At 35.5% G+C, this 23,711-nt stretch overlaps 2 protein-coding genes across 3 annotated transcripts in view; one reads left to right on the top strand and one right to left on the bottom strand.

Annotated features, from left to right (window-relative positions):
* Positions 1-23,711, top strand: part of Brf (Brf RNA polymerase III subunit) — a 330,203-nt gene that overhangs the window by 149,317 nt on the left and 157,175 nt on the right. The window lies entirely within an intron of this gene.
* LOC150077125 (BTB/POZ domain-containing protein 6-B-like) overlaps positions 1-23,711 on the bottom strand; it is a 37,117-nt gene that overhangs the window by 3,665 nt on the left and 9,741 nt on the right. The window contains exon 2 of the mRNA XM_090386886.1: positions 10,517-10,970. Coding sequence (XP_090243012.1) covers positions 10,517-10,970 — 454 coding nt within the window. The remainder of the gene's footprint in view (positions 1-10,516; positions 10,971-23,711) is intronic.

The raw sequence follows: 23,711 nt of genomic DNA on the forward strand, positions 1-23,711 counted from the left end.
CAATAATACACATGCATTTCTTGAAGACCTGTTTCTAGATAAGAAATGCAAGCACATGAATAAGCACATCAGTATCTTCATCGTTTTGCAGGTTGTGCAAAATGATCAAGATATTTAAAGAAATAAGTAATTTGTCTGTATCTCGAAGTAGAGAATGCAACCCAATTTCAATAGTTGATTTTGGTAATGAGATCATTAGATACAAATAACCCCCTCACTTAATCGGGGGAAAGCTATTTGTAAACTACATATGATTTTTTAACTTTAACATCCTCCTCCCTCCCCATAACACTATAAGGTTTGGGGAGAGAGGTGGAAAAACAGTCCAAGATGTAGACATTTAATCCTCCCCCACCCAAATTTATATATGAATAGCATTAGCATATGATGCAAGAAAGCAAGCTTATAGAGCATCAGCAAAAAAAAAAAAAGAAAACAACTTCCGTTCACCTCGTCATCCACTACAAACGTTTGTCCAGTTCTTCCTTGAATTTATTTAAGCTGTCATCTTCCGCAATGACAGATGGGAGTTTGTTCCAGCAATCAACCACTCGCTGTCTAAAGGCAAATTTCCCCACATCTATTCTGCAACTGTGTTTCCTCAATTTGAATTTATGCCCCTCAAATGTGTAATCTGAGCAAGAGAAAGAAACCCATCCGCATTAAACTAGCTGAAACCATTTAAAGCCTTAAACACCTCAATCAGATTACCTCACTGGTGTCTATCTCCAGATGCTGCAATTTGCAGAACTTAAGTGTTTCTTGGTAAGAGCACCCCTTTGTTCTCCTCACCAATCTCGTTGCCCTTCTCTGTACCCGCTCCAGCAGCTCTACATCCTTCCTAAAATGAGGCCTCCAAACCTGTATGCAGTGTTCAAGAGTGGCCTGGTCATTTCCTTATACAAGGGGATAATCACAACCTCCTCCCTGCTAGCAAAGTTCCTGTATATCATTGACAAGGTGCCTCCGTAGCCAGGAGCAGCAGTACGTAGCACACGCTTCTTGATTAGACCGGGGTTCGAGCCCATGACCACCAAATACGGAGGATACGGAAAGGTCAGGGAATGACCACCGCATATCCCCGGAGCAATATGGCCTTAGTTGCTAATGCTCCTAAAAACCAAATAACAACAAATCATTGGCAAGACCCCATGAGCTGCTCTGACAGCCTGTCTACACTGCTCTGAAAACTTCATATCTGATGGCACAATTACCCCAGATCTTTTTCATTCTTCTCTATCCTGAATATAGTACCGCACAATTGGTATGTTACTCTGGGGTTACTGCTACCCATATGCAGCACTTTGCATTTGTCAATGTTAAAGTTCAGTTGCCACAGTTCAGCCCATCTGCCCAACTTTTGTAGATCCTGTTGCAGCTGCATGCTGTCATTACCAACTCTGCCAATGTTTGTATATAGCGGGGGTTTACTGTACTTTGCATTTGTCAATGTTAAAGTCCAGTTGCCACTTCTCAGCCCGTTTTCCCAACTTATCTAGATCCAGTTGGAGTAGCATACTGTCATTACTGTCGTTAGCAACCCTGCCAACCTTTGTATCATCTGCAAACTTGGACATTAAGGCTGTTACACCTTCATCAATACCACTGATAAATATAGAAAATAACAACAATGAGCAGTGTCCATTGATTACCATTCTGTCTTCTCCTGCTCAACCATCCTTTTATCCGTAACAGCAACTTTCCCTTAACACCATACTGCTCCAACTTCTATAGCAGCCTTCTGTGTGCAATAGTATCAAAAGCTTTAGTGAAATCCAAGTATATTATATCAAAATTATTTTTTGCATCCTTTGTTACTGCATTGTCTGATGCAATAACAAGTTCCTTTGTTACTGCAGAGTATCTAATCAGAGATGGCCCCTTAACAAATCCAGGCTGACTATTATAACTGTAGTCTTGTCTAGATGATCCTGCATTGCTTCTCACCAGTCTCCATTACTTTCTCTGGAACAGAAGTTAAACTAACAGGTCTGTAATTACTTCTGCCATCCTTTGATCCCCTTTGTGAATTGGGGATACATTTGCACATCTTCAGTCTGTGGGGACTTCCCCTGAGTCCAAGGATGCTCTCATAATGACTAAGGGTTTGCTTACTTCCTTTGCTGCCTCCTTTAATATAACAGGATAGATAAAATCTACCTCAGGTGCCTATCTTATGTTTAACTTCAACAATTTCTCCTCCACTTTGCTCTCAGTTATTACAAAATCATTCAACTCCCTGTTAGAATTTGATAAACATCTGGCCCTCTCCTTGAATAACCTCTCACGTGTGAATGTAGATGCAAAATACTCATTGTTTGTCAGCTGCATGAGCAGGGTCATCAATAGTCGAACCAATCTGATTCATCCCCTTCCTTCTAGAGTTTACCTAAATAAAGAAGTCTTTGCATCCTTCTCCAAAGATTTCTTGTAATCTGTAATCTTCTGCCTGATAATTTATATGCACCCCATGCTTTTTTCTTCTCTGCCACGATTCTCATTAGTACATCTGACATCCATTTAAGCCTAAATCTTGAACAGTATTTCTTAGCTGGTATGAAAAGCCCAGTAACTTCCAAGATTACATCCTTGACTAACCTTAAATCCAACAAATTCTGAAATCTTGCAAGGATCAGTTCCCAAAGTTGCTCGATCTGAGCAGTTTATATTTTAAATCTGTAACTGCCAAAGAATAGCTATCATAGGCAGTATTTTATGTAGTAGTAGTAATATATATATTTTTTTTAACTGCATAGTCTCACATGATTTCTTCATGTGCAATTGAAACAGGGGAATAAATATCACTGCTACGTAATAGCATCACCATTAAACTTCGCTTTGATAAGTCAAATATCAGTTGCCATTCAATGGATTTTGTTCACAGCCAAAAGTTTGTAGTCCATTTAAAAAAAACAAAAGAAATCTTTTCTTTATAACCTTTCCAGATCAGCCTAATTTTTAAAAGAAACGGGTATCTAAGGAGATCATTCAGAGTCTGGCAAAGTTATTTATGCTATTGATTTAAGTCTGGATCCACAGTTCATGAAAATCTAGTGGTTACTTATCAGATGTTTTTCAGTAGGAGATTTTCATTATGAAGTACAAGTCTCATAGCTAGCAGTAAATTTGGGTTTTATTGCATTTCAACTTTGAAGAAAATGAAGATATCAAAGAGAAGATAAATAACATTAAGATGATATAAGTATAGATGGTATTAAGATTAATATAGATAATTAACATTAAGAGAAGATAATTAACTGACAGCAAAATTACCTTTTGTTTCTTCTATGCCAGTGATTCCCAACCTGTGTACCGTGGCCCCAGGGGAGAGGGGGAAAGGCTGTGAAATTATTCTAAGGGGGGACATGAGGTTTATAGAATCATATTTATACTTTACAATACTTGATGCCTTTTCCCACAAAAAAATGTGTGCACACTGGAACCAGATTTAAGGCTGAAACTATTTTCAGTCTTAAATCTGAGTTTGAATGTCTATCAGAATTTCAACCAGACACTGCAAAATAGCAGATATCTAGATTGAGTGACCATATATGTGTGCCTGATGGTTAATTCCCTCTTATTATATGGATTTTTTTTTTTTTTTTCTTTTACAATTTACCTTTCATAGTAATGTCATTTTTGTTATTTTATTTATGTAAATTCATTTTTTAAATTCATATTATGTATTTTTTATTATCATAAGATTCAATTGTTTTGTGCGCTGTATCTTATTATTTGCAATATGTATGTTTTTTTTTTTTTTCCTCCGTATTTTGATAATGATGTCTAATCTTTTTTCTTTCTTTTACCTATTTGAAAAATTATTGTAAAATTCTAGCACCATGCATTATATGTATTTAGTATCTTCTTCTTTGTACCTTCTTCCCACGTTCATATGGGGTCGGCAACTCTGCTCTTTCCATTCATCGTCCCAATGTTCAATGTTCTTATTCTAACACTTTTCAACTCCTTCTTCATCTCTAGCTGAACTAACTTCTTTAACCGGACCCGTCCTTTGTTCGGTAGCCCTGACACATCTACTTTCCATCAATCAGTTTTGGCATAGTTTTTACGACCGGATGCCCTTCCTGACGTCAACCCTCACCATTTATCCAGGCTAGGGATTTAAGCTGCCAATATGCCAAGCCTTACGCAGCTATATAGAAGTGGTAGCTCTTATACAATGGTGATGTCGCAATTTAATAATTTTATGCAATTTATGCCGAATTTCTAATCCCACTGAACAAGCAGGTGGCACTGCTGTAGCTCTTTTATCTCATGAAAATGGCTGGCTCGGTAGAATGACTGTGACCTTGAAAATAACGTAATAAATAACTCAGCAACACGTGAGTATTTTTACATACAATTTGGTATCCTGAAAACTTCTACTGCAAAGCTATCAGGTAGCACAACTATTCCGCTAATAATTCCCAATAACTCACCAACACTTTTTTATCTAAAATATAACTTCTTTTTGAGCAACACTTCCTAAAACCTTCTTTATTAAGTAATTTTAATAGTGCACTAATTTAGCTAGCATACAGCTGGTGCCACCAATGCCATTATATGTATTTAGTATATATCTGCAAAATACAATTTCATAATTTTATTTTGTCACTGGGTCAAATGTATGAGGGGACAGATTTGCTTCAATTTTTCCCAAACGAAGATATTTATCTACTTATCTACCTACTTAACTGTAATTTTATTTAAAATGTTAATTGAGTTTTTACCAAAGGATTTTTTTTTTTTTTTTTTAAGACTTAAGTATTTCGATAATTACAAAAGTTTATTGACATGTGAGGGACTGTGAAATGTTTTTAAGTTAAGAAAGGGGCTTTATACTCAAAAAGGTTGGGAATCATTGTCCTATGCCATTAAGATGGCAAACATTACTGATGAATGAGAACATCATACATTATGTAATGGTATGGTCATACACTCAAGGACTTAACACAAGAGTGATAGCATATGTGGGCTCATCACTTGTTTTCTTTGATATTTTAAAGTAAATTCTTTGTATGAGGATAGTTATAATTAAAGTATGTTGTTGTTGTTATTTGGTTTTTAGGAGCATTAGCAACTAAAGCCATATTGCTCCAGGAATATGCGGTGGTCATTCCCTGACCTTTCCGCATCCTCCGTATTTGGTGGTGACGGGTTCGAATCCCGGTCTAATCAAGAAGCGTGGGCTACGCACTGCTGCTCCTTCCCACCTGGCTACGGAGGCGCCATTAAAGTATGTCATTAGAACTGTCTGTAGATGGGAAACCATGATGGGAAGCCAAGTGTATATCATATTTAAAACATACTTCGCCATCTGTTAGATGAAGTAACAGATGGCGAAGTATGTTTTAAATATGATAAAAGAAGATGCAAGCAAAGGCCAGTGTGGTATAGTACATGGAAGGGTGTGCTCTGTTGGCAAAGCTCTTACAAAAACAACGGTAATGTCTTAGTAATGCTTCAGGAATACAGTCATGTCCTTTATGTTGTTGCTGAGTTTTAAGGCATATCAGTGACTTAGACCACATTGCACCATTGTCTCATCATCTATTCCTCGTAGATGAGAATTAAACCCAGACCCTTCCAAATGAGAGTGACAAGTGACAAAGCCACTATACTCTGTCATGGAAGACTACAGTCATTTAAAAAAAAAAAAACATAAGAAACCCTTTCACAAACAGATTGTGCAAAATTAGGATATTAAAAAAAAAAAAAAAAATTAAAAAAAAAAGTGCTTTGTTTGTCACTTTCAGTAAAGAAAACCACCCAATTTCAACAGCTGTTTTTGGAAAAATAACTGTTATGAGATTCCTCCTGGCATGCAAGGCATTGTTGCAACAAACAGATGCTCTATGGGAAACAGTTTGCAAAGTGCTTCAGTTTTTCAAATAGTGTTAGTCTAAGTCTGCCCTCATAAGATCCACTGTGCTGTACCAGTTATCTCTGCTTTATCCCCAAAATGCCAACTTTGATATGGTTTCTGGATAGAATGGAGGTAGCTCACATGTGGCATTTGAAATACCTTGCAGAATGATGGGGGCTCATTTCTGGTTAAGTGGTGATTGAAAACCTATAATTGTCAGATATTGCTCCACATGTTATCAACAAAATTCCTCTCTAATGGTCACATGTTACTGTTTGGTATAGGTTCACAGCAAATTTCATAACTGAATCATTCTTCTTCAACTATAAGAGCCTTTTGTGAGATCAGAATTAAAATACATTTAATATATATCATAATCCTGATCTTGTAGTTGCCAACCAAAGAGGGGGTGTAAACCTGAAAAGTTTTAACAAAATTTCAAGATTAAGTCTGTCCTTATATAAACTGATTGGATAGCATATTTATCTCCTTGAAATGTCATTAAAATTTTAATGTTCTTCCCCCCCCCCAATCTGGTCTGTGATTGCAAGAATATTATATTTCTCTTTGCATAGGCTCAAGCATGTGGTTCCATGTACCACTACAGGTACATCCATTCATTACAGGTGAATGGAGTTGTGATATCTACACTTCATGAGAGAGTGGGCATAACTGTTTTTATGCAGGCTAGAACTCCAGTGTACACACTACTTGGCTGTTAAAACAGTTTCTTCAGCCATATTTGAAAATGACATTTCCTGGAATTTTATCAAGACAATATTCAATATTCTGATTAACCTGAAAGAAAAAAAAAATCACGGCCTGTTTTCAACACTACCATGACACATGTGCTGTTCCAGAAGCGATGACCATGCTGTACTGTACCTCCAACCTATTTGCACCACAAAAAGTTATCACACTGAACAGTTTTACCTTCACGATCTATAGCTTCCTTATACGGTACCATAAATTGTGCTGTTTCATCTGTGTGGCACACCTTGTTGTCACTGTTTGGAACTTTTTTGTTTCATTTCTGCATGGTCTATGATGCTGTCTATTCCAGATTTTATCTAAGGGCGATATGCCACCTACATGTGATCAAAATGGTGCACTCTGATTATAACCACTGTATGTATAAGAACAACTATTAGAATTTTTAACCTACAGGCAAGTAAAAATTATGTATGAACATTATTTCAGAAGTTCAAAATGTCCACCACAGCATACATGAATGACTGGGTTGCATGCCAGCATAGTTTCTCAAAAGCCCACTATACAGTGTACCACTTCCCACTGTATCACCATCCACAAATCTTGCAATGTCTATGGTTTTATGAGTGTACCCTTCACTTTTTGGGTATACCCATGGGGGGTATTCAAAAGCATTCCTTCAACTTATCCAGTGTTCAGGAAATTTACTCCATCAGAGTGAAAATGTGGTGGTTAACCATCTTGTTCGAAGTACCAATGTATCCAGAAACATTTCGTTTTGTGAAAACTGCATATTCATTAACAATTTAAGATAACTCTTCCCAAAAACAGTATCATTGAATCTGTCAAGTCCAATTATCACATAAGAGGAGAGTATCATTCACACTGATTCCTGGCAGATTAACATCTTTCTGTAGAGTGAGGTGGTGAAGATCATTGCCAGCCCAGTAAATAGTTTTGAAGATTCAAATGACCAATTTGAACATTACTTTGTTTGACCAGTCATATGACTGCATCCTGAAAAATCACCAGCTTCACTGTTCTACTGACAGTATCACTTTACAAAGTTGTGCTTGTCAATGAGGACTGCCTTTCTAAATCACATGCAGTAGCTGAGGTACAAAAGGTTTGAAATTTATGTCTTTTTAAGATTCTCATAATACTACTGATTCAAACAGTTCTCTAGTGAACACTGTTTTGTAGACATCTTTTGCATCTAATCATATGCCCTTCTAACAACTTGGATGTTTTTGGCACTTTTTGATGTTCTTTTCTTGCTACAGCTTTCCTAATTAATGTTATGAGCAGTTCCATCTCCTTCAAATTTATCATGGAAATGTGTTATTGTTAGATGTGTTGGCACCTTTTTCCAATAATGACACTCCCATACATGCTGAACCTCTAATATTTTCATACTTCCAGCACCATTTCAGAATGCACTTCATGTCTTCAAATTTTAGTTAGTTGATTCTCGATAATATAATAAAATTATATTAAATAAAACATAATAAAACTTATTAAAAACTTAATTGTTTATTTTGTCTAAAATGAACAACTTCTCATTCAAGTTGGCATTCTGTCTACAAAATATGCTGGTGCCTTCCGTAGCCAGGTGGGCAGGAGCGGCAGTGCTTAGCACACCTTTCTTGATTAGACCGGGGTTCGAGCCCGTGACTACCAAATACGGAAAGGTCAGGGAATGACCACCGCATATCCTCGGAGCAATATGGCCTTAGTTGCTAATGCTCCTAAAAACCAAATAACAACAACAACAACAAAATATGCTATTTAATTCTAGCTTCATACTATAGGACTATTTAAAACAGATGCATGAAAATATATTCTTTCACTACAAGTGAAATTATTCTTGTAGCATGCAAGAGAAGTAACATAAATGACTAACTAACTCATTTTTTTCAACCAAACACAATATGTTCACCACTTGGCATTCTGCTGACTAATGGTTGCATGCCTGATGATCTCTTAACCAATGGCTTCATGCCATCAGCCATTAATAACTTTTTTCAAAAAATATATATATAAAAATTTTTAAATAAATTTATAAATGTTATAAAATTGGAATAAAAATATAGTCTCTGAATGACTAGTCACTGTTTTGGGGCAGTAAATATTTTAAAACCAACCAGCAGGACAGCTAGTTTCTGTGCATACCTAATGACTTGGGAGGCAAAACCTTATTGATCATATGTTGCAAACCAGTAATCTGATTTTTAAAGCAAGATATGCTAAAGTTGTTCAAGACAAGAATAAAGCATATTGCAAATGGCTTGCAACAAAATCTTCATATCATTTTCTGCATACACGTATAAACCTTTGAGTTGAATTAATAAATCCAAACTTCTTTATTCTGAAAAAGCCAAAAGTTGGAAACTATCATGAATTTGAGAAAAATTTGTATCATGAATTTTGCTCAAATTCATGATACATTTGAACCTCTGAAATCCAACAACCTGGGAGAGCTGAACCTTGAAACTTTACTGATTTCAGGTAGTCATTTTATAGTCTCACATAAATGGAAGAGGATGTGCAAAAATATGGCATTTCTATACTGAAATTTATTGCTCATATGGTACTATATACTGTGCTGCGCACTATATCCTACATTGAGAGAAAAATAATAAACAGTACATTTTATCATTCTTTTTTTGTATCACTGTCTAGAAATATAGGCAGCTTCGTTCTACTCTTTGCATCTTACATGCACATTTGTTTATCCACTGTAAAGTTTCACAAATTTCCTTTCCTGAAGTTCTATTGTTGAGTTTCTTGAATACAGTCTTTTCCTTAATAAATAATGACACCTATTTTTGCATTTTGAGCACCTCCTGGCCACTTTATCTTTTGAGTGGCATATTTAAAGGTAAATCCTAGTAAAAATAAACATGGGAGATGAAGACACAAAACAAATGGTAATTGCCAGCCAGCTTGGAGTACTAATTGGGAGTTCCAACTCATCACCTGGGCAAACTGAAATAAATTTAACAGTTTGAGAAATTTCTTTCTGGCACATCCCATTTTTCAGCTATTTTCATAAAAATAACTGGAAAATGGATTGTCATGTAAACAGAACAAAAACCTGAATCCTGGAGATTCAACTGTACCGTAAAATATGGTAATATTCTTGTAGTCTGTCATCATGTAAACTCCTCTGACCCAATATGGCCATCCTAGTGTAACAGAAAATTTAGCAGAAGCATATGACACAAGAAAGCAAGCTTATATAGCATCAACCAAAAAAAAAAAAAAAAAAAAAACCTTCCCATTTCACCCATCCATTCACTCCAAATGCTTGTGTAGTTCTGCCTTGAACTTGTTTAAATTTTTGACCTCCACTATGACAGATGGACCAGTCCCCTCCACCTATTTAATCAATTTTGTATATATACAGTATATGTTATGATAGAGATTTGTATTTATAAGATAACTACTGTTTTAAATTTATTTTGTTACTTATGTGTATCTAGTTGGTATAAAGGCAGCTCTTTGTAAGATACATTATTTAGAAACGAATTAAATCATTCTACGTATTGTAGTGCAAGATAAAACAATGTAATTTACAATACACAGGAAATATAGTTATTTGTATAGTAAACGGTGTGTATACATATTCTTCCAAACTGCAGTCTGCCTATTGGCAATTTTAAAAGCTTATGAGAAAAACAAGAGGAAGATTGCAAGTGTGTGAGGAGACAAGGCATGATCTAAAAATTTCTCTAATCAAAACACAAATGGTGATCCTGACGTGTAATTTATTTCAAAAAATAAATACTGGAGTTTAAAAAAGTTTTAGACTTAAAAATTTACTTCCTCTACGTAATTTTAAAGTAAGTGTAAAGCAAAACAACAAAAAAGAAAGAAAAAATTGATTTCAAAACAAAATCTATCTTTCTATCCTTTACAGTGAAGTTTTCATACCTCAAAAGAGTCAAAAATGCAGCAGGTTCCACATCTGGAATCTGAATTTCACGTTTATCCTCAGCCAAACCTCCATAAAACATTGCATAGAAAACTGAGCTGCCTGTAGCCAAAACATATTTATGGGCTGGAATTCTTAGAGAACAGCCTGGTGGCCCAACCACAAAATATATATCACTCATTAATTCATTATTAAACATAGCAGCATTTCTTTCACAGATGGTAACTTTACTTGCTTGCCAGTTAGGATCTGCTGTTTGATTTCCTCCTACAGTTATGCTACTGCTGTTGCTGCCACTGCCACCATTACTGTTGCTACTTGTAACATGTGTAGGACTCTGTAAGCCAGTAAGACTTGAATATGGGGGTGAGGGACATAAAGCAGCACAAAGAGGTGGAGATGGAAGGTGTTGCTGAATAACATTAGTGGGGGAAGGGGGCAAAGCTCCATTCCCTATGGAAATAAAATTCTAGTTAGAAACATTTAATTTTAACAAATGACTAATTATTAATGAATGTAATAATTACAAATTAAGAGTTAACAAATTAATTTAATTATTAATTATTTAACTTGTCAGTGGTCCTTCCTTATTTTGTAGCAAACAGTCATGCAGCACCTGAGAGGTGGCCAACTTTATTTTTTTAATTTCTGAAAAAAAAAGTTGTTTTTCAGAATTTTGCTTGATATTTTAATAATGGATTGCAATATTTATTGTGATTTTGTAAATGAAAAATTTGTTTGAAAATTTAAAATGTTTTTTGCATATTTCCACAAAAAAAAACCATTCCATTATCCAGTGCAGAAAACTGTTGACGCAAAAATTCAAACGTACATGTGCATATATCAATGTTTTGTCCAAATAATAATTATAATCAAACAAGAAACCTTTATATCAATAGTAATTGGATTTAAAAAAAAAAAAAACACACATTTTGTACAACAATTAAATATCAAAACAAAGATTATCTAATTTCTGTAGCAGATGCATTAGCAACACTAGCAATCATGTTAGTTTTGTTTTCGGCAACATATTGCTTATATACACCATAACAGAAGGCAAAAATAGTAAATGTACGCATTGGACCTGACAGGTGCTTTTCACATATAATTCCAAGTAAATAGTAATTGTTAACTTCCAAAACTGCTCAAATAATAATTGCTTTATTTATGAAGGTATAAAAAATTTCAGATTTTTAATATTTAATTAATGGCTAATATGCAACGGTTATTTTCAAGAGGGACCGGTCAGGTTCCATGCAGCCAGCACCAGATTAAAGCTCCTTAGTATTTTATTAACCATTTGAGTACTTGTAATTTTTTCCCCCTCTAAACACAAACAGCATTTAAAATTATTTAATGTGCTAGTAAAAATGTGAACAAAGATACTGAGTATATCTACACGTTAGGTGGGGGCATGATATATAGGTATCAACACAGTGAAGAAATGAAATGAGTGAATAGCAAACATGGACAACCTTCTAACAAATACCAAGAAAACACTGAACTTTGCTAGTAGCAAAGTTTAGTGTTCTTCATCAGCTCCACAAGCAGCTGTGCTACTATGTGAAGGAGATAAACAGTGTATTCAAATAATCTGCTGCACTACAAGAATCACAGCCATGCCTGTTCACAAAAAGTTCCTTTAAGTATAGTAACAAGGTGTAAATCTAACAATGGGCTGTTTTGGCCCAGCTCTGTCCAGCCACTTAACCTAAATGGGCTTTGTTACTACTAACCCATCCTTTTGGATTTTATTGAAAGGTACTAAAGAATGCATCAGGAAACCTTGGAAGGATTTTTTTTTTATATATACAGTATATGAAATATTTCTTGCCTTGGAAGTGGGTTTTCTCCCTATGCTGACTGATGATGGTAGTTTAAAAATAACTACAGCATGGCTCAATTTTTATGTCTGTATAATTCTGTATCATTCAAGCATTACATATAATTTTTGCAAATAAATTAATTTTTCATATTACTACTGGACCTTTAACCTATTTAAAATTAAATGAATAATACAATGCACTGTTTTGAACATTATTCTTGGCAAAATTGACCAGATAGGAAATGTAACTTAAAATTAAGTAGTAAAATAATCTTCTTATACAAAAAAAGAAGAACAGGAAAGGAAGGAAAGCACCAAAAACCAACAAACCACATGTCCCTTTGTGGATTGAAGGTTTCCAAAATGAAAAACTAGAACAAATAGAAAATATTTTTCTGAAGTGAAAACTCCGAATGCCAATAAAACAGTATGTCTCCTTGACTGGCTAAAGCTGTCACAAACTAAAATGAAGGTTATCTAATGAAGAATAAATGAACATACCTGGAAAAGAATGGAAGAGGAATTTGGCTGCCAATATACTAAAATGTTGCCTCAATCCACAACTAATACAATAAAATAAAAACCAAAAGTTTATTGAAACAAAAATATATAATTAAAATAGACTGTGTTAAAAATAAAACCAAAACAAATTAATTAAAAACATCAAAATATAAAGTTGATTAAAAACATAAAATCAAGCAAATAGGGCAAGTAGCTTTTGAGGCGAAGAGTCTCCTTGTCAACTTACTGAAGCCTACAACAGCAGGTCAACTATAATACAGAAAGGTAGCCTTGTGCATGTGTATAGATACCCAATTGCGGACCACACTTGGCAAAGAAAAGAAAGAAGGGGGCAGGAATGACAGAAGAGAACACTAACTGCTAAGAGGACACTAAATTCAGCACTGTTGCTGCGATGTACATTAGGCAAGTTATTAGGTTGCCACCTCTCATCACATTGTAATATGACAGCCTCCATAATAGGATGTATGCAGGTTCTACCATCAATTGTAATGGTGGAACCCACATACATTCTATTAGGAGGTCATCATTTTACAATGAGATGAGAGGTAGCAACCTAATAACTTGCCTAATGTATGTCACAGCAACAATGCAGAGTCTGGCAGTTAATGTTCCCTTCCATTATTCTGCCCTCCCTTATTTCTTTTCTTCACCAAGTGCAGTCTACAGCTGGGTATCTGTATGCACGTGCAAGGCTACCTTTCTGTATTATAGTGAGGCTTTAGTGTCAAAAAACAATAAAATCATTTTTTAACTATAAAATATTTTTTTAGTTAACGTTTTTGTAGTTAACCAAGAAAAGTTCATTTGAAATTTTCTTGGTTTACCGGAAATGTACTTTCAGCCCAAGCTAACTCATAAAGTACTAATCAGAGAGATACAGCTCTATGACATAATATGCATTGTTATTTGTAAAGTAAAACTAAAGTCATCTCAAAAAATGCAATTTTGTAGCCAACATTTGAGACTAAATCCTCGATAGTTAACCTGCTGTCAGCTTCAGTAAAACAAAGCGGCACTTTGCCTCGAAAACTACTTGCCCCCATTTGCTTGATTTTATGTTTTTGATCCAACTTTATATTTTAATTAATTTGTTTTGGTTTTACTTTTAATACAGTCTAATTTTTAATTATATATTTTTGTTCCAATAAACTTTTGTTTTATTTTATAAGTTGTCAGTTGAGGCAATATTGTTTTAGTATGTTTAACTCCAATGCTCGAGGCCTTTTCTCTATGCCCCATCTTTTCAAGGGGCAGCTACAAGGTACTCCAGTGGGAAAATGATAAAGATATTTGGATAAATCCCTCAACCCAGAGAGCCCGAGTTGAGGGGCTGTAACCCCAACACTATGCAGCCAGTTAAACAAACACAATCAAAACTGGTGAAGTGCTCAAAAAACATGGAGGAAAAAAAAGAATATAAACATTCAAAGACAGAACCTTTGGTGAAAATAATTGACATTTCAAAATTAATATCATATTAAAATGATATTAATTTTGAGAAAAAGAAACCAAGTAGTATATAATTTGGAATGTTGAAAATAAAAGTGAAATAAAAGCAAAGTAATTTAAAACAAGCAAAGGTGCAGAAATTGGCAGTCTGAAAATGGTGAAAACATGTTCAAGCACTAATATAAAAATATGCCTTCATTCACTAATATAGGGAAAGATTATTATATGAAAAATGATAGTCCTTCAGAAAGCTGGAAATGGTAAAGGCTGAAGGATGCAAAATGCACTAAAACGAAGAGCATACAAAACTAAAACATAAGGAATGGAAGTGATGTTAAATGCCCATTGTTAGCAATCATGTTAGTTTTGTTTTGAGAGTCTAGTAATGTATATTAAGTTATACCACATTTGTAATATCATCCAGAATTTTCACTTCTGAAAACTTTTCTTCCACTCATGCTAGTTTTTCATTTTGGAAACCCTAGCCTGCAAAGAGACAGTTTCACTGGTTTTTGATATATTATTTCTTTTCCTAGTATGAACCAGAGCTATAATGCTCAATACATTCTACATTGATGTCAATATTTGTAAAATAATAAGAGAAGTTTACCTCAATATGATACGCAGAACATTTCCATATGATACTCTCCAGAAATTAAAATGAAAACAATTTTAAAAGAAAAACGAAAATCTTACATTACAGAAAGAAATAATTAACAATAATTAAAAATTGTGTTCATTTGATTTTTAATTATTGTTAATTATTCTTACTGTAATGTAAGATTTGATATATATATATATATATATATATATATATATATTTAATTGTTTTCATTTTAATTTTTGGAGAGTATCATATGGAAATGTTCTACATATCATATTAAAGTAAACTTCTCTTATTCTTTTACAAATTATTTCTTTTCCTGTATAAATGAACTATATTTTACTACTTAAAATTTTTCTAAGTCACATTTCCTCTCTGATTGGTGTCAACAAGAATACTGTTTGTATTATTTTACTACAAACTATAAGTACATTGGTAGGCCTTCAGGGAGACAGAGTACAACTGTGAATGCAAGATGCCACAATCAGTGGAGTTAATAGTCTGTATGTGACATTTCAATGGCATTGAAGTTCCATAGGTCAACAATTGGTGATGTGATCTGAAAATGCAAGCAGACTGGTGCTTAAACTGTCATGAAATGAGCCGGGAAACCTCCAAAGCTGATGGAATGTGACACAAGAGCTCTGTCACATTCAAGGTCAATGGTGTTGCAGCACACACAGGCCCTCAGCAAGATGAATGGAACACATGTCAGCCCCAGTACAAGGTGCAAGATGGTGCATGTTACCACTGTTGTACAGACATCCACAACCCACTAATCACCTTGACTAATGCCGGACACCATTCTTGGACCATAGATCAATGGAAAGCTGTGCTTTGGAGTAACAAGTTGACAACGTATATGATCTGCTAGTCTGACAGCTATGCTTGGGTGATGTGGAAAATTTGCCTGGAAAAAAGTTACTAACCAGACTGTTTCATCCAGACAATGAAATTTGGTGGAGGCAGCATGATGGTCTGGGGCCATCGGTTGTTTTGAACAATGTTCTGTGTCATACAGCTTGCATTGTGGTGGATTGATTTGAGGACAAGAGTGTCAAAAAGTTGGACTGGCCAACCCAGAGCCCTGACCTCAATCCTATAGAGAGTCTCTGGGATGAACTGGATCATCAGATGCAAGTGAGGAGAGACCACCAAGACTGATCACCACTTTGAAGGCTAAATGGCAGAAAATATCAAGAGGCATTTACGAAAAACTAGTGGAGAGTGTTAAAAAGGCTAAAGGTTTAGCACATGTTAATAAAGGTTATTTGTAGATATGCAGGTGTCTGGTTATAAATGGTAGGGCAGTCAGTGTATGTGGCATATGGAGACTATGTGATATACACAAAAAAAGAATAAATAAAATAATAATTCCCAGATGGCTTTCTATTTGTCTGATTTTAATTAAATTTGGGATGGCTTGACAAATATTTCTAAAAGACCTAAATATAAAATTTCATGAAAATCTGTCTATTGAGAGTCAACTTATTACATGACAGACATGGTAAGACAACAGGTGATATATATATATATGGAGATGCACCTAAAAAAAAAACTTTCAGTTCAGAATATTGAACAAGTATGTACTGCACAAGATATAAAAATTAACTAATTGAAAGGATGAGAATCTGTTGGATTAGTAAGTACATTTTACTAAGAATTAGCCTACATTAAAAGCCTTTTTGCTTTTGAAGAGTTCTAGTACAGTCTGTCCTCATATAACACATGTTTGCATTACACGAATTCGATTATACAAGATTTATAAATAAGGGAACAATGTCGCATATAACACGAACGTAATTCGCTTATGCACGATTCGCCTTTGTGTTTACAATAAATGACAGTCGAACGCAGCGAAATCACCACAACTGAACACAACACAGTAGGAATGAAGAGAGGATTCTGAAAATTTGTTTTTATGATTTCGTGGAAGGGGAAACACATTTAACGTAATAACGTAAAAATCAACAGAATTTCAGCTACTGTATCGGTATTATTGCAAATGTAATTAGATCGACTTTTACTACCCGTTTATAACGACTCCACTAGCAGGAACCACCAATAAAAGGAAACTGCAAATTGTTTTTATTGTTTTATGGTAGTGACTTCCAGAAATGCGCTTTAGTAAAACATAAGCATGTAATATGTGAGAATAGTGTGTTTACGCCTTTACTGCATTTATTCAGTTTGTACACGGACGTTGCATCGTTTATTCAGTTGCTACTTGTTTGCTGTGAGTTTATGTATATGAAGCTTGCCTCCTCATTTTTGTTCATTTTATAATTGTGCTCTATTCTCAAAAAAATGAGTAAAATACTTGAAAAAAGTGTGAAAAGGAAGCGTTCTGGTGAAAATACTTCAGAGAGAAAAAGAAAAGCAATATCAATAGAAGAAAAATATGAAATTGTGAAATGCTTTGACCGGAATGAAAGAACATGCGATATTGTGCGTGCTACAGGCCTAAATGAGGGAACACGCTGAGAACAATTAGAAAGAATGCAGAAAAAAATAAAAGCAACTTTCATAGCAGGAACAACACAAAGTGTAACAAAATCAGTTAGATCAAGACACAAAGAACTGGAAGAGATGGAACGTCTTTTATCTGTTTGGATAGAAGCTCAAACAAAGAACAGATCAGGAACAAGTTTGCTTACGATAAAAGCAAAGGCATTGGCAATATTTGAAGACCTCAGAAATAAAGCTGAAAACCCTCAAAAAAGTGCCTCCCTTTACTGCCAGTAGTGGCTGGTTCAACAATTTCAGGAAACGTCACGCTTTCCATAATGTGAAATTATCAGGTGAAGCTGCGAGTGCAGATGAAGCAGCAGCAAAGGCATTTCCGCCGATACTGAAAAAACTAATTGAGGAAGAGGGCTATACACTGGACCAAATTTTCAACTTTGATGAAACTGGACTGTATTGGAAAAAAATGCCATCACGAACATATATCTCAAGAGAGGAAGCACGAGCTCCAGGCTTCAAGGCTGCTAAGGATAGGTTTACCGTTATGTTAGGAGCAAATGCTAGTGGCGACTTGAAACTGAAGCCTGTTATTGTTTATCATGCAGCTAATCCACGAGCATTAAAAGGGATCACAAGGACTACCCTGGGCGTTTACTTTAGGAACAGCAGAAGAGGATGGATGACAGGGCAGATCTTCACTGAACTTCTACTACATGTGTTTGAGGATGTGTTTCGAAGCAAAAAGAAAAATTGGAATTTTAAGATTTTAATTATTTTGGACAATGCACCAAGTCACCCTCCAACCCTTGCTGAACTGTCACCAAACATCAAAATCCTGTTTTTACCGTCTAACACAACATCTCTTATCCAGCCACTTGACCAAGGAGTAATTGCTGTTTTTAAGCACTATTACACAAGACGGACATTTAAGATGCTGATAGCAGAAACAGAGGGCGAAAATGCACCAACAGTTAAAGACTTCTGGAAGCAATTCAACATTAAGAATGCAATTTACATAATTGTGGAGGCTTGGAACGAAGTGACAAAAGAATGCTTACATGGTGTTTGGCGGCCACTTTTACCAGATTTTATTCGTGATTTTAAAGGCTTTGATCCTGTAAATGAGCTTCCTAAATTAAAAGCACATTGTGTTGCCCTCGCAAAGCAGGTTGGCTTTGAGGAATTGGAGGAAGATGATTTAGAAGAGTTGCTTCAGTCTCATGAAGAAGAACTTTCAACTGAAGAACTGCAACAACTTGTTGCTGGAGGGCAGGTGGAAGATGAGAAAGACGACGAAGCTGAATGCCTGAACACCACCATAAAACCGCTTTGTACTTCAGAGTTATCTTCAGTTTTAAATTCATTTGAGAAAAGTATGCAATGGCTAGAAGATAACGATTATAATGCAGAAAGAAGCAGAAGAGCACTTTATACAATTCGGTCTGCTTTGGAGCCATATAAGCAGCTGCTTTGTGAAAGGAGGAAGACTGGGAAAAACAGAAACTAGATGTCTTTTTTATGAAAACACCCAAGAAAGAGACAGAAAATGAGCCGCAGCCCTCTAGTTCTGGTGTGACCACATTTCGTCCAAAGTCTTCATCGGCATCTCCTCCACCTCCCAATTCCGATAATGATGACAACCTGCCACCACTTTCCCCATAATTACGCTGCTTCAACCCTTTCTCAAGCCCTTTCCCTCAAGCTGTCTTCATTTACTTTTAAGGTAAGGATCTAAATTCAAATGATTAAATTATTAATTTTACATTTTTCAACTGTAACTGTTTTATTACGATTATTTATTGTGTTTGGTAATGTTTTGGTTAAAAATGTGTGTCCAATCTTGGGTGGTCGGCACCTAACCCTAACCCTATATTTTCCATAGGGCCTGTTGTTTATATTGCACGATTTTGCATTGCATGAGGATTTCTAGGAACGCAACTATCATGTTATACGAGGACCGACTGTATTTGTTTTTGTGAGAGACAGTAATGGTGCCAACATTTCCTTTAATGTAGCAGCTTTCAACAGATGGAGGGGTCCTTCCCCCCAAAGAGATAATGATATATATTTCTAAGATGGTAGATGACTCATCAACCAGTGCAATACTACCACTTTGCTTATTGGAGGCTTGAAGTGGTGAAACCCATGTTTAGTCTCTAGAGCAAAGTTTCCGGCATCCCCCCCCATACTTCTCTGAAAGAGAAGTATGCACGGTACTAAGTACTATAGGTTTTGATACCTTTTGTGTTTGGGGTTTTCATAAAAAAAAAAAAATGTGGTGTTTGGAGTTTTTGCTGCAATAACTACTTTGGTCGTGGTTAACCTGTTTATGTAGTGTATATCTCTCTCTCTCTAAGCATGTTTGCAGGTAGATCTGCTTGTGCAGGCTGAAAAACTCATGATGTGGGATGGGGCCACTCCCTCTGCCACAGGTTAGCTGACTATAGTCACAGCTGAAAGAGAAGTTTTTTTGTCTCCAGTGGGATTTGAACCTAAATGAGTGGCAAAAAAGAGATGTGAATGAACCTACCATATGGATATGAAAGAGGATGTCCTATTGATAATAAATTAAAAACACAAAAGTGCAAAGCACTAATCTTACTGTGACTAAAAAAAGTTAATTTCATATGAACTTTTTATTAGTCACAGAGTATCAGAGATTAGCTCAAAAAGGAAGAATTTTCCTGGGGTTGATGGCATATACCCTACAATTTTCCTACTACTGAAGTTAGAGACCAGTCAGTCTAACTTCAGTAGTAGGGAAAATCATGGAGGCAATGATCAAGGTTGGAATTCAGGATCATTTAGATAGAAATAGAATTCTGAAGGATACTCAGCATAGTTTTGTAAAGGGAAAATCATGTTTAACAAATCTGAACTATTTTGACAGGGTCACTCATGAGCTGGATTTAGGGAATAATTTCGACACTGTTTATTTGGACTTCAACAAAGCATTTGACTCAGTCCCACAGTAGCAGTTACTTTATAAGTTGAAACAGGTTGGAATCACAGGGAAAAATCCTTAGATGGATAACAGGAGGTAGCGGGTTGTGATAAATGGTTATTCCTCAGATTGGGTTGATGTAAGAAGTAGGGTTCCCCAAGAATCAGTATTAGGACCACTATTGTTTTCGATTTTCATTATATGACATCAATGAAGAGATAGAGGCATGATGTCTAAATTTGCAGATGATGTAAAGATTGGTAGAGTAGTTAATGATCACTGCCAAGCAGAGCTTCTTCAGAGTGACCTAGGACTTCAGGGATGGTCAGAAAATTGGCAGTATGTTTTAATCCAGCAAGTGTAAGGTATTACCTGGGAAACAGTAACCCCAAAAAAAAACTTATATTTGGTGCAGTTGAATTAAAGCCAGTAGGGGAGGAAAGGGATTTGGGTGTTACGATATATGGTCAGACATGAAGTTCTCCAAGCATTGTAGACAGGTTGCAAGGAAGGCCCATGGTGTCCTATCGATGATTTATCAAATGTTTGCTAGTAGAGATAAGGACGTCATAATCTCATAAGGCTATTGTTAGACCACACTTGGAATACTGTGTTCAAGTATGGAGACACCTAAAGAAAGACATTGAGCTTCTTGAAAGGGTCCAAAGACAGGTAACTTGCCTGGTGAATTCAGCAAAAGGGTGTCTATATAAGGAAAGACTGAATATGTGGGTTGCAGAACTTGGAAACTAGACACCTTAGAGGAGATTTGATTGAGGTGTAAAATGAATGCGGACAATTTTCATGGTTATAAATGATTCTAGAACTAGGGGCCATAAATTCAAGATACGGGGGGGGGGGGGAGATGTTTAGACTGGATTGCAGGAGGTTTTATTTTAGCCGGCAAGTTATAAATTACTGAAATAAGTGGCACCTCCGTAGCCAGGTGGGGAGGAGCAGCAGTACGTAGCACACACTTTTTGATTAGACTGGGGTTCGAGCCCATGACCACCAAATACGGAGGATGCGGAAAGGTCAGGAAATGACCACTGCATATCCCCAGAGCAATATGACCTTAGTTGCTAATGCTCCTAAAAACCAAATAACAAACAAACAACTGGAATGAGTTACCCACATGGCGGTAGAGGCTGACAGTTTGAGGAAATGCAAAGGTCAGCTGGATACCTACGGTAGGAGGGGAAACGCATAGGTTGTCCATTTCCTTTTCTTTTATTAATTATTTATTTATTTTTAAGTTTTCTTCTTATTATTTTATTCTTTTTTTTTTTTTTTTTTGGCTAGTGCAGCATAAGCCATAGGCTTCCTTGTAGCCATTGCTAATACTAAAAGATTGAAAAACAATCTGAAGTTAGCAGACAAAGTAATAAATAACATTCATAAATTAGAGTCTATCTGGACCCTTATTTTATTTTTGATACTGGGTAAAACTGCACATCTTTTATTATTTTATATATTTTAATAAAGTATAGGCCAAGCCAAAGCCACTATGCCATTGCACAGCATTATGCAAACTTTTTCAGCCCTGGATTCCTTTTGATTCCTAGCATTACCAGAAATCTATTTTAGACCCCTAAAAAAATATTTTGTTTCATTGTTCTCAATAATTAAATACTAAGCAACAAATAAAAATATTTCTAATCCATTCTTCATAATTTGCCTTTCCAAGTTTCAGGTTATGCAAATTAAAAATTTATCGGGGTGTGCAGGAATGCTATAACAAAAGGGTCTCTAAAAAAGTTACTTCCCACAACTGGCATGATGAGCAAGCATGCATCTTTTTTGCTATATAACTCACTCGTTGCACCTTCCCATGAGCCTCACCTCTCCCTCCATAATGAGATATTAGTACTTACTAGCCCATTCAGTCTGTCTAAAGTGAATTTTGTCATATTTCTCAATCATTTGGCCTGTAACATATCACCATTTTCATCTTCCCTTTACTACATATCATTTCACATCACACTGATCATTGTGTTACCTTGATCTAATTCAGAGAATTCTTGACACCTCCAGGCACTTTTTGATCAAAGGCATTACACTTCTATCCCTCCTGAACATACAATATTTACTGAAACGAAATTCTTCATCTGACACCACATATCAGTAAGCCTTACATCTGCATTAATTGACTTGATTCACTTAATTTGTTCACAATTCTCCTGATATTAGTACAGACAAATAAGTTTTGTATTTTATCGCTTGTGACAACCCTGATAGACCTATTATTGTTATTTAAAAGTGTTTTTCCGTGTGGCCTTAGAATGCTGGTGGATGCTTTCTATTAGTTTCCCTTTCAGTGTTGAGAGTAATTATAATCACTAGATAAATCAAAAAGGAAAAAAAAAAACAACATACTTGTAGATTAGTTGTCATTAATTTGATATATCATTTTTCTACATGTGCCACACCTAAAGTGATACATTTTGTCCAGCACTTATGACCAGCCATCTCTTAATGGCTGCTTTAACTTGGAGTCATATCTGTTGTTTTGTAGATGTTCTTAAGCTTTGGAAACAAAAGGTTGTTTGTGGCTAAGTCTGGTCTATAGAGAGGAAGCAGAAATACTCCAAATTCCAGCAATGAAATTCGTGCCAGTGTTGCACATTACTGGTCGTCCATTCAGACTCTGATAATAGCATTATTAACTGCACTAACTTTGAACTTGTAAAACCTACCAATAAACATTGCTGACATCAGCAGATTCATTGTTATACATGGCTAGTAATTGTTAATGAATTTTTAGAAGTCAGAAACTCAATAACTGCAGAGCATGCTCAATAAAGATATTTCCTTTAAAAACAAACCATTTCTGTGTGGTTTGTTTACAAGGTATACTTTTAAACAAACTACTCTGCACACACTAACTGAAAAGTATTAACCACATGGAGAATCTAGTTTGAACTGCTGCACCACATAGCACTGAGGTTATGAACCAAGTAGCAATTATTTTTCAGAAAAAAATTATAGGGATAATTTTGAATTAAACCTTAACTCTGCTAAATAAAAATAAAGTGCAATACTGCATACCTAGTAATCTCAGAAAACACTTCCACTTGCAGTTTAACACAGTACTTAAAAAAATTAACAGTTCATATTGCCTAGATGTATGATTATGGTGAGAGGTAATTAGATATCTGATCTTGGGACTGATGGTGTGCCTAGAGCTGACTTAGCAATTGTAATGGGAAGGGGAAGAGCCTGATTGCTAGAATAGAAGATATGTTCAAAATAAGTGAATGAAATTAACCTACCAACATGCTGTGAGATATGGAGTAATGGAGGCAGACTATTGAATAATTGAATTATATAAGTTAGACTCCACTGTAATTACACTCACATATGTTACTGTCCTGTTAACTC

The sequence above is a fragment of the Mastigoproctus giganteus genome, chromosome 12, assembly GCF_048544385.1.
Source record: "Mastigoproctus giganteus isolate SK-2022 chromosome 12, ASM4854438v1, whole genome shotgun sequence".
NCBI classification, from domain to species: Eukaryota; Metazoa; Arthropoda; class Arachnida; order Uropygi; family Thelyphonidae; genus Mastigoproctus; species Mastigoproctus giganteus.